This window comes from Aptenodytes forsteri, unplaced genomic scaffold, assembly GCF_000699145.1.
Source record: "Aptenodytes forsteri isolate BGI_AS27 unplaced genomic scaffold, ASM69914v1 Scaffold82, whole genome shotgun sequence".
Lineage (NCBI taxonomy): Eukaryota > Metazoa > Chordata > Aves > Sphenisciformes > Spheniscidae > Aptenodytes > Aptenodytes forsteri.
Window position 1 is genome coordinate 3,857,309 of NW_008795490.1, and position 16,669 is coordinate 3,873,977.

Here is a 16,669-nt window from a genome sequence, read left to right on the forward strand (position 1 = left end):
GTGACACACTTTCTTAACATTTTGATTCAATCCTAACTAATAAAAGACAGCTGTACTGAAATAAAGAAAGCTAATAAAAATATGTCTATGTTAGGATTTTATACAGAGGCTATGATCTTAACGTACAGGTAAAATTTGAGAAAAGCTGTAAAGATACTTACCAATTAGATAGTAGGTTATATACTTAATGCACAATGAACCAAATGTTTGTTATAAATGTTGTGCCACTGGAAAACTCTTCAGTGAAGAACATAAAGGAAGGAAGGGGAAAGGAAGTTGAGGAAACCCCCTGAACTCCCACATTGTCTGGCTCTGCAGACAAAAATCTCCTCTCTCATTAGCTCACCTTTGGCTAGTGATCTTTGTCCTGATGCATCTGGCACAGCTAGACAATGTGTATCCGGAGGTAAAAAAGAGTTTTGGGATCCACCACTGGGTTTGGAAAGCCAGACCTCCTGGCTTCCTGCCGCTTCTCCACAGTCTACTTCTAGCGGCTCATCAGAGTGGATCTGTACGCAGAAAGTTAAAGGCTGATCACCCTCTTCTGTGGCAGAGCTGTTAACTAGGTCAAACCAGGACTGCCTCTCAGAATAAACCACTTTGGACATCAAGGAAGAAGACGACTCTTGGGAGTTGAAAGTGCTTTCAGGTGAGGAGAGAGAACAAGATGCTTCACTTGACACAGTCGAGGTGAAAGAAGACTTCTGCTGATCCTGCTTTCCAGAAACAAGTGAGAGAGGGAAAGAAAAAAGAAAAATTATTTCCAAGTTATTCCTGTTCCTAGGTTCTACACATTATAGATATGCAGCTGAAATGCTAACTGACCAAAAATTGATGTAATCTGATTAATTATCCATCCAAACAAGCCTGAGGTATGGCAGCCAATCTCCCATAGAGCAGTAACTTCAGAAACTAAGCCACAAGGAAGCCAGAGGTAAAACAGATAAAAGCCTGACAATGCCTAGAAACAAAAGACCAAGGAAAAATACTGTGTTGAATGTAGCCTTCCATGCTAGGTCTCACACTCATGTTCACTCTTTACTTTGTCTTCATTTTATTGGTCTAATCAAGAGTGCAGAAGAGAAACTCTGGATTAGCCATTGAACATGAAGTTGTCTTGAAGCATGCAATAAATCTACCAATGCCATAACCACAGATAGACAGAAATGGGCCCAAGCACTAAAGTACCTTGACCTTCTCAGCACACAAAGCCATTTTACCTGGTCCATTCAAGGGACTAATCATTCACCAAAGCAAGAAGGCTGACGGGTAATATGATGGCAAGTCAATGGTGGAAAGAAAAAACAGACAGCCATGGGGCAGAGGGCAGGAAAAGGGGAATGGTACAAGATTTGTACTGCTTGTTCACCTGCTAAGATTCATCCTTTAGCACATGAATCTGGAAAGGGACCTAAACTTCACTAGAAACACATCAGAAATCATTAAGACATCCTAGGGCCCTCCATACTGTACTTGTCACCCTGCCTCAACAAGAGCGCATATAACCAGAGAGGTCTCAGAGACCTCTAACAGTCATCATTAGGAGCTAGAAGTTGAATGAAAGAGGGTATGATAGATGCACAATTCCATGTAAAGAAAGGTTGAGAGAAAGAACAAAGTTTTGAAAAGTATTTAGCTTCCCAGACAAGCAAATAGATGCCTAGGTCTTTGTCTAGAGTAGGCATTTACATTGCTTGAGTTGTACTATGATCTGGTCACCAAAAGCAACTCACACAAGAAGAACTAGCACTAGTCGTCTTCTTAGCCACCAAACACACTGAAAAGATGAGCACACAAATATACATACAAATACCCAGAAGAGGATTAATTGACTAATAAATAAAGTAGTGGAAGACAAGGGGAGACAAAGCCTTATAGTGAAGCTTTTAGCAGAAACTATCAGAAATTGTGATGAGATCATCATAATACGAAAGCCAGATTTCTTGTATCTGCTACTGCAGAAATTTACTCCTTCTGCAAATCATCTGCTACTGACCAATGCCAGAATCAGAATACCAGACTTGATGGACCACAATTCTGGCAAGTTTATGTTCTCAATACATGTGTAGAATAGATCTGTGTAAGGATTGAAACAGATGATAACTAAACTGGAAATACTGAAAATTACTGAGAAGGTGTTGCTAGGGAAACCCAGACAGGCAGCAAACACAATAAAGGGACTAGCCTGGAATACTTATTAATAATCTGGTAAAATAGAAATAAGATGTATTCATATAAACCAAACCAAGAGTGACAATTTTCTGGATTATGATATATAAAATTCTGCAATTCAGTGTTGCTGTAATGTATACTACTTCCTTTTTACATTAAAAAAAGCAAAGTAGATTTGCCTTCCTGTGCTTCTGATCTAGCTGTATCATGCAGCTACTAACCAATTCAGAAGATGAGAAGGACCAATATCAGATTGTGGGTCACCATTTGTTTGTAGCACTTTCTTCACTTTTGTAAATTTTCAAAGCCATTCCTCCAAGACGGTCCCAAACACTGCGGGACGAGACTTAATTTATATTCCTATTACAAGAAGTACAACATTGTGTTTCAGGTGCATTTTTGTTTTTAAAAAGGAAACCTTCACAAATGCACCCTAAGCAAAGGACAAGGAGATGCTGTCATAAACTACATGTATGAGTGATAAAAACACCCTTGGGAACACAGGTGACCTGAAGCATTTCGTCTAAGAGCTCCTATTGCAAAGGCAAATCGTTGAAGCATTTGTACAGCCAAGCAGAACAACCAAACAGTAAAAGCTCTTGCTGATATGATGTGGATGGTTTAATTTCAATTTTTCAGAGACAGGAAAGGAAGATGTTAGATCTCACCTCTATTTTTCTGGCATTTGTCCATGCAAAAGAAAATGCATTGAAATGAAAACTGTGCCTCATTGAGTAGAATATATTTTTGTTTTCATTTTCATTGTGTGTTAAATAAAAAAATGTGGGTGAGAATAAGGATGACTGCCAGAATGTGTTTCTCTTTCTCTACATATGTGTTGTGGTTTTTTTTTTTTCTTTGGCATGACAAATGTTTACCTAACTTACTCAAGTGGTTCCTTTGGTTTTGCAATCATCCATATAATAATAAATCTCCATTTAGGGACATTTTAAAAAGCAGGTGTTTGAGCCAGCAGATCATAAGGATTCAGCTGGAAATCAATGAGTCTCTAGGCATTTTTTAGAGAAACATTATCACCACGAAACACCTCAACTGCTCTTTTGGGACTGCTGCAATCTATTGTCTCAACATAGCTGCTGGTTTTTGAACTGTACATCCATTCACATGTGGAGGAGTTAATGTAGACGGTAGTTTAACTTTTGTCCTACAGATGTTAAAATGTACTTGTCCCTCACTTGCTTTTTTCTTTCACAGTACCCAAAAGCACACATAAACATAGAAAGCTCATGTTCACTGTTTCATGCACATGTTCAAGTTTCAAAATGGTTTGAGTCAGCAGAGAACAGAACAGCAATTGAAAACTTTGTGCTAGAAGTACAGCAAAATGTTTGCTGCCCTAACACATAACAGAGCTTGCACTTGGGTGGCTATTAGTTTCCAGACTAATAGTTTTCAGTCTAGAGTTGATCTCAAGAAGTTTGGAGACCTTTCTGCCTAAGACAACATTGGTTTGATTTTCCAACATGTCCATAGTTCTTAATTCCTATTTTGCAAAATCGCTTTGGCACTCAGGAGGAAGCAGTGCAACTTTAAAAAAAAGATAAAAATAATAAAAAGAAATTAACCCCAGACAATGCCTGTGGTATTCTTGATGCTGGGCTGGGTTTCCATGATGAGTGTCTCTTCCAGTAGCAATCTGAAAAGATTCAAGCAGGCCTTCCAAAAATGGTGTACCCACAGAGTATCAACCCAAATCCATCACATGTTTGGGACCTCATAGCTTCGTTCAAAAACTCCGCAGTGAATGAACAGGCAGCAAGCAATGTTTAACCAGCCTTCCCTGGGACAACCAAGAGCTCCACTCCTAGAATTGACTTCCCAGTGAAAACTGTGCTTTCCCAATCCTTCCAGTGGTTTTCTTGCTCCAGTACTTGTCCAGAAGGGGGAGGGGCATTAAATTGGGTATTTAAAAGTCAACTGACTTGCAGTCAAACACAGTTCCGTTGGTACCTAGCTGCTCCCTACCCACCACACGAGCAATCTGAGCATAGGGCAGACACATGGAAGCTGGAGCTTATTTCAGTAGCCACTTCTGGGATGAAAAGATGACAACTTTGCTCAGGAGATACTAACCTTTTTCCATGGGGGAAGGGATTTTAAGCTGGGGATGAGGAGAAGGAAAATCAGCTGAGAGAGGTAGAGGCTGAAGGGAAGATAGCCTTTAAGGGAAAGGCTGAGGAAGCAGGACCACTCAGCACATGCACCGTTGCCTGCCTCCCACACGTCCCCTGCTAAAACGTGGAGGCCAGCACTCAAGAAGAGCATATGGGAAGGAGACAACCGGAGATGGTCTCTGCAGCGACAGACTGACAAGCAGCAGGAAGCCAGAAAAACAGAAAACTAAAAACCAGCACCTGTTTAAAACTCATCATCTGGAAAAATGCAGGCATTCATTCAGAGGTGAGCAGACGGAGAAGACATCTACAGCCTCTTAAAGGCAAGCCACTGAGGTATAAAATTCAAGACGCTTCATTATCAGCCCTCGGCCCAGAATAACTCTTGGACACGTATTGCCAAGGTTCCTATTTTCTCCGATATTTATAGCCACTCAGCCACATTTAACTTCCAGTTAATACAGGCAATGTTTTACACAGCAGTGAACACCGTGCACCCCCTGCGTGCCAGGTGGATTGCTTTACAGTGATTAACGTTACACAACTGTTTCAGGAGAGGAAGACTGACTTATCTGACTGAAACAGAAGGGGGCAAGTGGGTGACAGTGTGACATACACTCCCAGCTTTATGCGAGCTAACGAAAGACTGCCAGACAGGCAACCCTGTGCATGACATCTCCTTTTATTATTGACTGTGACCACAGAAGCTTCTCCAGCTCATCTATATTTTTCAAATTTTTTCCTGCTTTGCTGCCTCTGCGCCCACCCCAGCTACTGGATGTCATTTCAGCGTGCCATACGGGAACCTGTACCACACCCATGATGCAGCAGACGCTTCCCTTCCATGAGATGCAATGAGATGATTTATATATTACTAAGTATATTACTGCATACCCCTCGATGTTAACTTTCAGCTGGGGAAGGGAAAGGCTTGAACTCAGGATTCCTTATTTCAGCTGCATTACCCTCCCAAACCAGATTACTCATTTCTAAACACAGAATTAAGTAAACCTCGTATCTTAAAGCACATGTAAGGGGATATGAGATCACCGGGAAAAGCAACAATATAGAAACAAGATTAATAGGGCGATAAGTGGCTAATAATTAGGCGAGTCAATTTGATTAGACACATGAGGGTGCATAGTGCTTATTCTAATTTATGAAATGAAGTGAGGCGGGGAGGAATATTCTGGATGAATACAGCCAGAGAGAAAAATAGTATAGATTTTGGGAGGATGCTTATTTTCTTTTTTTATAGTCTATTTTTCAGAGGTAGAGGAAAAGAACCGATTTTACTGTTGTAAGAAGAGGCCTCTTTCCCTTCACTTCTCTTCACTGCCACAAAAGCAGCTTCAAATTCAGCGGTCTTAAGAACAGCTCACTCAAATAAATAAATACAAATCTGTTGGATGATGCCACTGGGGTCACAAAAAGAAAGAAGATTTGAGACTGGTTAAAAAAAAAAATAATAGTATGAAAAACTAGGTTAAGCAGTGTGTTAAAAACCTTGTAAAGAATAGACAGAGCGTGTGTACGAGGTAGAGTGACACTTTCCTTTCTCCAGCAAGATAAATATACCTCCATCTGAGGGAGCTGCTCTTTGCAGCGCGAGGCTCCCAGCAGCGCGGGCTGCAATAACTGCGTTTTCTGCCACGGGGCAGGGGCAGTCAGTGCATCCTCATTTCACAGGTACACAGGGTGAACGTTTCCAGTCGCTGTTTTAGGTTATTCCTCAAAGGTCCACCACCTCAAGAAAGTTTTGTTCCAACTGGCTAACAACTAGAAACAAGCTAATTACTGTAACACTTACCGAGGGAGGAGGTGGCGGTTGGACTGTGTAGGGGGGAGGTGGTGTGTCTGTTATTTCTGGATCATCATGTTCACTTTCACTGTAGCATTCTGAGGCAGACATGGAAAATGAGCAAAAACAAGGTGTTAGACCAACACTCATTTATTCCTCACAGTGCTGTGGTAACCGAAGATCACCAAGTCGGATGTTCTGGGCTGAGGACCACGCTGTAACAAGTCAGTGTCTCCCTACAGTGCAAATTAACCCACTTGTGGTAACGCTACACTACTTCATGGCAACCTTTTTTCTTTCTTTTTTTCCTAAGTCAAAAAATTGCTAATTTGCTATGGCAGGAAACACTAGGTGGCACTGCTCTAGATAGCTTCACAAATAGGTTTGGGGTGGGGATTTTTCCTCCCTTTGCAACCTTTAAAAGGAAGGCTCCCTCATTCGTGGTATAAGTTAGGGAGACCTGTTGCAAGTAGTAGATGCTGTCCCTTAATCTCTGTAACCAGTAATTTTTCCTGGAGCTAGCAACAGGCATTGCTGTTTTGGCTGCAATTTTGGAGAAGACAGATTGCTCACATGGTGCTTTGGAATCCATAGAGCAGCCTCATGAGAGTCTTCTGTCACCACACGGTAACTCACATAGGCACGCCATGCAGCATGGCAGTACATGTGCAGAGCTAATGCTAAAAGTAAACACAGCACTCTAGGACTATACACGCCACTCATCTTTCTTTTAAATAAAAAGCAAGCTGATAGAGCCTCAGTACCTCTTGACATGTGGCAAAGAGGCAGTCATGTCATTTCTTTCAACTGCCTATGTAGCAGGTAAAAGCATTTTTTCAGATGCTTTTTAAAAGTGGATTAGATGAAGTGATAATCATTGATAAAATGAGACACACAAAAGGGGAGGCAGTAAGTTGCTGGTTCCTATTCTCAGGGCCTGGCTGTAACCACTGGGCAAGATCACTTCCCTCTGCTAAATCTCCCAGCACGCATCAGCCTTTCACATCCAACCTTTATGGGAGGCAAGTGCTTGCATCCTGCCCTGCATCATGTGTGAAGGGTGACAGCGCTCACCGCCACCCAGCTGAGCTGGGGACATGAAAGGTTGCAAAGACATAGTCAGAGCTTAATGAGGACAACATGAGTGTCACAAGAGCAGAGGCTGCCCCTGTGGTCTCCACGGAGCTGGCACTCTGCACTGCCTCTCCCTCCGCCGGCTGCACGCAGCAGCTTGGGCTGGCCAAGAGCAGCTGGGTTTCTCCAGTGGAAGCAATGCTGTCCGAGAGCAGCTGGGTTTCTCCAGTGGAAGCAACCCCCCAGCTCTCTCCCCAAGCCGGCGAGGGTTGTTTATGTTCTGGGAGTACTTTGTAAGAGCTGGACTTCATGGGTTCACACCACTAGAAAGCAGTCTGTTAGCACGGTCTCTGGGAAATCACCTTATTTAAAAGGTTATCTCATCTTTTAACTAAATTAATACCCGCACATTTTCTTTTTGTGCAGGTCATTTGGGGGGCTTAATAAGCACAGTGTTAGGGGAACAAAGTTTTAAGAGAGAAGAATTTTATACATGAGAGAGAGGTTTCCAAGATGTTAACAAAATGAAACTTAAAGAGATTCATTACTTTTTCTCCCCATACTGTTTGCAGAACTATAGGGGTTTTTTAATAGCATAGATGCTATTCTGTTTACTGGAAATATGTGCTGGCACATCTTAGCATAAAGGACTGAGACTGGCTGCAATAAGGCCTATATCAAATTCTAAGGCTCTGTTAATGCCTTCTTGAATAACTCTTAGTAAAGAGCTTATTGTTTCTACAGCTCCCCTTTTAGGCACACAGAAGAACTGAAAAAGAATCAACAGCTGTTTCTGATACTCTAAATAGGCAAATTGGGTTTGGGGGATGTTAAAATGCATAGGAAGTAGATGAATACACAAGAACTGCCACAACAAGAGCCAAGACCCTCCTGAAAAGTTATGGAGTGTGATACAGAGGGAAGAACCAGGTCAGCAGGAACAGAAGTGACTGTGGGTAATGACAGCATTTTTCTGAAACACAGCAGTGCCTCTGCAAGGGCACGTCCACCCAGGCATGTCAGTGGGGTGCTGAACCCACGCTCAAGGCAGCTGCTGGAGCACCTGTGACAAAACACATGTGGAAAGATGAGGTGGTGTTTGACACCAGAATCAGAGTGCCTTTTTCTGAAGGGGAAATGGGCCACCAGATTTAAAAGCTGAAGAAGTCTTGGCTATATTATGTTTATTGCAGGGTAATTAGATAACCTGCTGCAGAGGTTATTGAGTGGATTATTTTGTATCTTTCTGTCTTTTTTTTTTTTAATTAAATTAGTGGGCTTACTCATTTTGAACTGTTTTATAATTCTCAACGCAGCCAACACAACCAATACTGCATTTTTTGAGGCTTTAAAAAAAAATATTTTTCATGTATAGAATTATGAGCATCTTCATCTTCATCATCAAACTCCTCCTTTGTGAAAACATGGACAACACGTTTGGACACTTTCTCCCTAGGTACAATTACCATGCAGTTCTTGCTACACAGCCTAATACTCAATATAGCCCTTTATCCTAATTATCTCAGACTGTTTTGATACAAAATTGGGTTCAAAGAGGACACAGGCATTTTGGAGGAATTTGGGGGTATGGAAATTAATGTTTCCTGATAAGAAATAAAAAGAGGAACCATGAACTGAAAACAAAGAAATTGATGAGACCTGCTGAATCTCTAGAAATCGGTGGTATCTATGTTTACCAGCCCCAAAGCTGCTTTTAATGGCAGAGTATAAACGGAGCCAGAGTATAAACAGAGCCAGATCAGACTAATCAATAATGGCATTACATGTCCAAAGCCTGGACATAAACCACAACCTTATTCTGGGAAACAGCAGAAGGGATGCAGAGAGGAACATTTTAGTGCTTAGACAAAATGGTTGCATCACCTAAGTGTTCATACTACTACAAATGCCAGTTTCTTCTTCATAACGTCAGCTCCTTCACAACCTGAGCCGTTCTAAAAAAGGCACTGGGTACCAATACTCTAAAAATGGGGAGTCAGAAACCCAGAAGATGATACATATTCCTCAGGTCAGAGTTCATCCCCGGTTTGCTAACATAATACTACCCACAGCGCTTCTCGTTCTAAACCAGCTCCCATCACGCGTGTCCTCACCAGCAGCTTTTCCAAGTGCTCTGACAGGTGCCTTGCTTTGTCCTCTACCCAGATTTGTGATTCGAGTGCAAGTATCCTCCCACCAAAAAGCTGTGTTACGTCAGTGTGCAAATTAAACAATAAATAAATTGTTAAGGAACTTTTAAAATTACTCATTCCATAATGAACTCTTGGGCTTGGCTCTGAAGGAAATTGTAGGCTTCAGTACACCACTACCACCCCCACCCCCCTAACATTACTGTTGTTGAAACCCCCAGAAATGGAGGAGACAGTAGGGACAGGTCTACATTGCACAAGATGTTCCCAAGCTAGCGAGCTCCCGGGCCGTAGCACAAATCCTGTAATACACTTTACCAACTCAAAACCCGGAGTAGCACAGCTGTTTCTCTTCACACTTGGTAGGCATAGCAAGCCAGCAAACTGCCAGAAAGTAGTTACACACCTCTCACAAGGTCACTGAGTGTCTCTCAGTGGCACTGTTTCTCACCATTGTTTCTTTTTCTGTGATTGGTCTGTGCTGTGTCAGTGTGGTTTCTCTGAGCTCAGTTGATAGACAGACCCAAGTTGACAATTTAAAAGAAAGAAAAGAGCTGACAAAAATTTGGCCAAGCAAAAACTGTGAAGAACATGATGTAGTTACACACTGAAATGACCGTTAGGAGCATACCTTCCTCATTCTTCCCGTTGGGTGCCTGAGGGTCTACAGCCATCCCCAGCTTGCTTAGCCACCTGTGTTTGAAACAGAGGGAATATAGAGTTAGGGATACTTGCATGCTGTTCGGATAGAGTTTTGCCCCTTTCAGGTGTGTTCTACGTTACTACATCTTTTTTCATTAACCTGAAGACTAAATGTCAAAGTTTCCTTCTATTTCTTAGAGCACCCTCTAGAAAGGCACCAGTCACCTGAATACTAATATTCCCCATGGTGAGCAGGACTAGTTGCCTAGGACATCTTTCCCTGATCCTGAAAAAAGCACTGCTGATGCCCAAGGAGTTGCATTCGTGGAAGCTAAAGGAAAAGTATGTGTGCTATAACACAGTGTCAGTGGCTTAGTCCTGCTGTCGAGGTGTCATCTTTCACCTGAGATGAAGCAAAAGGCACAGGAGCCATAGAAGATGATGTCAGCTGCCCTGGGTCAAAGCTACTGTAGCACAGTCTAAGAATCTAAGACATTTAAAACTAGATTTTCTGACCATTATATACTGCTTTCTTTAACCCCTGATGTACTTTTGGTTTTAGTAAGTCTCACTTCCTGGGTTGCTTTAAGATACTAAGAGGGTTTTTTCATTTCTCTTCCAGGTGGCTGCATTTTTCTAGTGCTAGAAACAATCCCTGGATATACTTTTTGTATATTGTGTTTGCCTGTAGGTCATTCAGATCTATTAAGGTTTTAAGAAACTAACAACTAAAAAAGCTCAAGCCTTTCAGATTGAAACTCAAGGCCTAAATAGGGAATGTATGAAGGGCAGGAATTAAGATTCATAACTCTGAAAAAACATTGCGTCTGATCTTGATTCTACTGAAGCAATGGGAAAGTTGCTAGTAAGATCAGTGTCAAAGTGACTGGATTTTTAAACTGCAGTACGAACAATAGAACCACATAACAATTCAAGAAAACAAAGTGTCATTTCTGTGAGTGGATTATTGACTTTATTCTAACAGCTAATCATAACAGAATGATTTTTTAAATTAAAAAATCTAAACAAAAGAAAAGGTTTGCTAAAAAATACAGGACTTCATTAACCACAAGGTCAGACAGATCACTAGTAACATTGTGCAACAGGACAGGTAAATGCATGCAGCTAGCCAGCACACGTTTACTTCTCATGTGTGCGTGACAATGGCAAATACATGCTAAATTAATGAAGAAAATTACTGTATTAATAAATCCACTGTTGATTTCATAGATATATATGCATGAAGAGTTATGAAAGGTCATGATCCATCAAGCATTTATGCACACCGGTAACTCGACACACGCCAATGCCCCAGTGAGTTCAGTGGAACCACTCGCATGCATATGTATTTGTGGAACTGGAGCCAAGAGAACAGATGTCTTTTAGTCTGTTTTGACATATGCGTGAGTATGCGTGTACTTTATGTATTAAATGCATGTATTTTATACTTTGCCAAGGAAAACATCATCAGTTACAACAGTGAGGAATTAGTATTAGTGCAGTATAATGCAAGCTGCTTTAATGCTAGGCTACTGAGCTTTAAGCCAAAATGAAATTTACTCAAGAAGTGGAGTTTGAAGAAAATCATTCTGGGGGCATAAGAACTGGGACACCTGCATGGGCTTCATAGTCTCACTCACATGAGACTAAACATTTCAAAAGTGTCATTAAGACACTGAGAATTTCCAGCTGGGCTCCAAACTGGCTGCTAGCACTCACTAATGTCCTCCATTAGTTCTAATTTTCCTTTTCCTTCTCCCTACATCCTTCCCTCTCTTCTTTCTCAACCAGGGTTACTCTCTCTACAGAAACATTCCTGTCCAGCAGTCCCTCATTCTAAGCCATCCTCAGCTCATCTGCCTCAAGAACTTCTCATTCCGTTCAGGAGCTCCGGTAGGAAACACGGCGATACAGAAACAGATGGTTGTCTCCCCACCAGTATGCTCTGCGCTGCTCCAAGCTGCAAAGGGCAACATGTTCTTTCCATCTATATTTACTTGTACGCATCTATAGAGTACAGATTTATGAATATATATGTACATGCACTACTGCAGTATTGTACATTTCTGTATCTACAGCCCTTTCGGAAGGTCACACACGTTCTCTCAACCTCTATCCTTTTCTGTTGTGGTAAATATGTAATGAGGTCTCCCATTTATAGAGGAAAAGAGCAGTCAATGCCATATGAAGAATCTCAAAAGGTCACCAGCAGAGCCATAATTAAAATCCTGACCTGACTATCATAGGAGCTCTCTTCCCATTTAAATTGTACCGCTTTGTAATCCGGCATTTGGCCATTTAATGCAATAGCATTATGAACAGACTGCAATCTGAAGTAAAAAAGACAAAGAAGATACGAGATGTATCTAAATCAGCCAAAACTGGATCAATAGCAAGTAATATCTATTTCTGATAGCTCAGTGGTTTCTAAATGGCAGTTTCATATCCATTTTTACTTCTTGCATTAAAAACTGCATGAATGAATTATTATTCTTATGGACATTTGTGGAAAGAAAATTTCTGATCTGTCATGAGGATCGTTTAACTGCAACATAGTTTGGCGGTGAAGTAAATGCTTACTTACATTAAAGAAACAGCCCTTTCTATCCCTTTAACCCTCCTTGTTAACTGACATGCTGCTCTGAAAGCAGACAATATTATATTCTAGTCCTAGATCACTTCTGGGACAAAACTATATTAAGCTTTTCCCTCTCTTTCCTTTCTTCCCTCACTTCTCCCAAGGTGATGAACTTGCTATCAAATCTTTGCACCTCTCTAATGGAAAGGAATTTATACCAGCAAATGTCGGGAAGATTAGTATCAAAATCAGGCTAATAATGTGATTCTGATTTCAACTATCATTAGTGAACAAATCGCAATATTTTCCTTCTATACAATGACTAGAAAACAAAACAGACTCAGTAATTCCCTGAATAACTTTGTCAACAATTGCTTGACAGTGAGAGAATTAACTTTCAAAGGATGTCCTCAGGCATGAGACAGGATGAAACACGGCCAATCGCTCCTACTTACGTGTTCATTTCTAGAACATTTTCTGCCGCAAAATAAAATGTCTTGATCTGTGGGTGGCTGATCTTAATAGCACTTTAAGAAAAGAAAAATAGAAGATATGTGAAGAAAACTAGTTTACATAAGAAAAGAAAAAAAATAGCTGAATTAATTATTTAAAATATTTATTCACTCCACTCTATTAATCCAGATCAGCTTATCCATCCATATAGCTCTTTCCTTAAAACTCTAGTCTATTTTTAGCTCATTTCCTAGGCCACACATTATTCAGAGGGTACAAACTACAGGAACTAAAAAGGAAGGAATGAAGAATAAAACAAAGACCTTCATTATGCCTTTACATAAGTCAGTTGCGTGCCCACATCTCAAATACTGTGTGCAGCTTTGCTTCCCCAGCTCAGAAAAGCATAGTAAACCTGGAAAAGGTTCAGAGAAAGCGCCAGGGGTGACCCAAGGTATGGAACAGCTTCCGTGAGTGATTAATCAGGCTAAGACCCCACAGCATGGGAAACTGATAGTTGAGAGAAGGGAGGTATAGTACAATAAAATCACAGGCGGCACGCAGCGGGTGAATAGGGATTGACTCTTCACTGTCTTTTCCAAGACAAGTTTTGGGAGGCACCGAAAAGGCAACTAGGCAACAGGTTTGAAACAAAGAAAATGGAGGTAGTCCCTTGACATGCCCATAGTTAACCTGTTGATCTCAGCCCCAGACTATGCTTTAGTTGAATAGCCATCAGTAAGATTTTTCAGAAGGTTTTTTTTTCCTAAAACATAGTCTCCGACCCTGAGACTGTGTGGCTTCCCTCTTTTGTTCCTCATTAGATGAGTGACTCTGTCCTGTGGAAGCACACACTATTTGACTGGGGCCCAGCAGCCCCAGTCAATCCTGACAGTTCTCCTAACTTACCCCATCCCCAATAAGTGATGAGCATGTGTTTTCCTCCCAGTCACTGACAGCCAACAGCTGCAGAAGTGAAGGGCAACATTTTCTCGTGGTCTTGTACTATGTGACTCAACCTTCCCTCTGAGAAAACAAAATGAAGCTCCCCATATTCAAAATAGCTGTCCCCTTTCTTTGGAGGAGTCAAGCCCACAGTTAGTCTCAAAAACACCTACAGCTAATGTCAGCATGAGACCCGAACAGAAGAACAAAGGCTCTCTCTTGAGGGACAGAATAGAAACCACGCTGATCTTCATAACTTTGAACAGCAGCAACACCCCTCCAAACCTTTGAAATGTACTCAGAAGCAGCTGGAAGTCAGTGCTGCATATGGAGTTTGGAGAGAATATTTTGAAATTTGTACCCTGCTAAACAAAGCTGCACCACAGCAGCCTAAAGATTAGTCCCAACTCGGAGGGAAGCAGCATTACTTGCACCACTGTTGACCTCCCCACCTAAGAGAAGGTATCTAAGATAGAATACAACTTACTCATAATCAGTGAAAGAGAAGGAAAAAAAAGAAAAAGCATTTGGCATACTGATCTACTTTTTTATTTGTAGTTTTAACAGAGCGCATCTGGCAGAGAATTTTCAAAAATGTTTTTGCAATATGGTTTTCTTTCAGTAGCTCAATTAATAACTCATTATTTGTACAACACAGAAGAGCTCCCCACAGCTCCATTGTCAGGCACTACTGAGATTCAATTCCTTGCAACATTGTGAAAATCATGCAAAACTGAGGGCAAGAGATAAACTTACTGCTTTTTTTTGCATTCAGTGGCTCGGTCCACACTGAAGTCTGGAAGTCTGATGAATCCTTCTGCTTTTTCAGCCTGCAGTAAAAAAAAAAAAATTAAAATCACCACATCAACCAATTGGTAAACTACTAGACTCCAATGCTCAACGATATTTAACACACAAGTGCTTGGTTTTGACAGCTTTTTATAGTGTGAAAATATATGCTCATCACCATGGGGACAGATTAACACCCAATGTTTTGGCTGGTATTTGGGAACAAGAAATATTCCTGTACCAGCTACTCTTTGTGCAAGTCCTGGATGCTAGAAAGCCACCACTCCTGTCTGTGCAAGTGGCAGAGTGTGAGCATGGGATTTGTTGTACACTTCCAAATAGCAAAGCACCTGAAAGAGGAAGGATCCTCAAGTCCTACAATAGTGCTGAGGAAGATTCCCCCCTTCCTCCTCACCTCGAAGCATTTGTATCAGAGCATCCTTATCTAAGATTCATGAGTAAGTCATAAGTCTAGTCCGGAGTCTGAAATTGTCAAGGGCAAAATTTAGGTTTGGATCAAACCAGGGCTAAAAACAGGGGCAAGGTGGAGGAACTCGATTCCTTTGCAGCCATCAGTGATCACACAACTTCTTTTGACAAAGAGACCCGCCACGCTTTGTGCATAGACCCCAGAAAATGAAACTACTGAACCTCAGCTCTAAAACAGAAGCCTCTCAAAAGAGACAGATGACACAAGAGAGAATGAATAAGGGTTATATCATCCATTCAGGTCTGGATGTTACATACAGTCTCAAAGGAGCATTTGTTACGTTATACAGCATGCACGCGTGTTACACAGATGCGTAACAGCACCACATATAATGATCTATGTACATTTGGAAAATACACGTCTACAGCGACGGGGATTCAAAAGTGACCCAAAATGATCCTAGGTAGAGACCGAGGAGCGTCTCCCCTGGGTAACTGTAACATGGACCATTTCGTAGGGTCACCTATATACACCTGTACGTGAGCACGGCAGAGGCAATACAGGCTGCTCCCATGCCAGGAGGTGAAACAGTGCAAGGGGGTGGTCCCCCACAGCTGAGCTGTTGTTAAACGCTGCAAACCAGCCTCAGATGGCTTTGGCCACCCAGCTATCACTCCCCCTGAGAAATTTTCAGGCATGGTACAGGAGGTAGCAAAAGCCAGGCAGACATTTACAGTACACTGTTTATATGCAGTCACCCCTTTCTGGACAGGAGAGGGTTTACTGAGCATTGGCATCTCCTTTCCGAGTCAGCTGGACTCTGTGTCAGAGAGTGGCTCCAGCAAAACTGAAGTTACCAGTTAGCCTCAAATCTGAATGATTTTTCAGCTGCCTGCAGCTGAAACATCTTCCTTTACTACATCTATATACATTCACCCGATCAGCTGCAATAGGACTAGGACTCTTCCTAAAAGGAGCAATAATGTAGACAAAAGTCTGTAGCACATAATGTCAGGAAAAACTGTACTTTCCAAAATACAGAAAGTGTTCATTCCTGAATCGCTTTTTTTGCTGCTCCCAGCCCTTATCCCTGGGCACATTAAAATTCTGAAAATGTACACCGAGTTAAAGCAGGTAAAATATACACAATTACAAAGACAGAGGATAAATGAAGATGACTGACAGCATCTCAAGTCACATTATGCATGAATATGAAGATACTATAAAAAGATGTTCATCGAGACAAGTCTTTGAGCTTTAATGCTTAGAAGTATGAATCTCTGAGAACTGAAATATGGATACAGAATGGATTTTTCAGTGGGTGGCTTCCCCACACCTCTGCATATGTCTTCTTTGGTATACAATAAATCATGGCATAACCATCATTCCTGCAGTTTAAATGGATTAAATATTCATATGAGAGGTTTATATTTTGCATCTTCCCCAATAAATGGTTTTGCCTGCTCCAGGACAAAAAAAAAAAAAAAAAAAAAATTTGTT

At 41.3% G+C, this 16,669-nt stretch overlaps 1 protein-coding gene across 1 annotated transcript in view; it reads right to left on the bottom strand.

Annotated features, from left to right (window-relative positions):
- Window positions 1-16,669, bottom strand: part of IPCEF1 (interaction protein for cytohesin exchange factors 1) — a 43,596-nt gene that overhangs the window by 12,766 nt on the left and 14,161 nt on the right. Inside the window, exons 4-8 of the mRNA XM_019472634.1 lie at window positions 14,707-14,780; window positions 13,008-13,079; window positions 9,964-10,025; window positions 6,118-6,206; window positions 347-713 (exon numbers count right to left, since the gene is read on the bottom strand). Coding sequence (XP_019328179.1) covers window positions 347-713; window positions 6,118-6,206; window positions 9,964-10,025; window positions 13,008-13,079; window positions 14,707-14,780 — 664 coding nt within the window. The remainder of the gene's footprint in view (window positions 1-346; window positions 714-6,117; window positions 6,207-9,963; window positions 10,026-13,007; window positions 13,080-14,706; window positions 14,781-16,669) is intronic.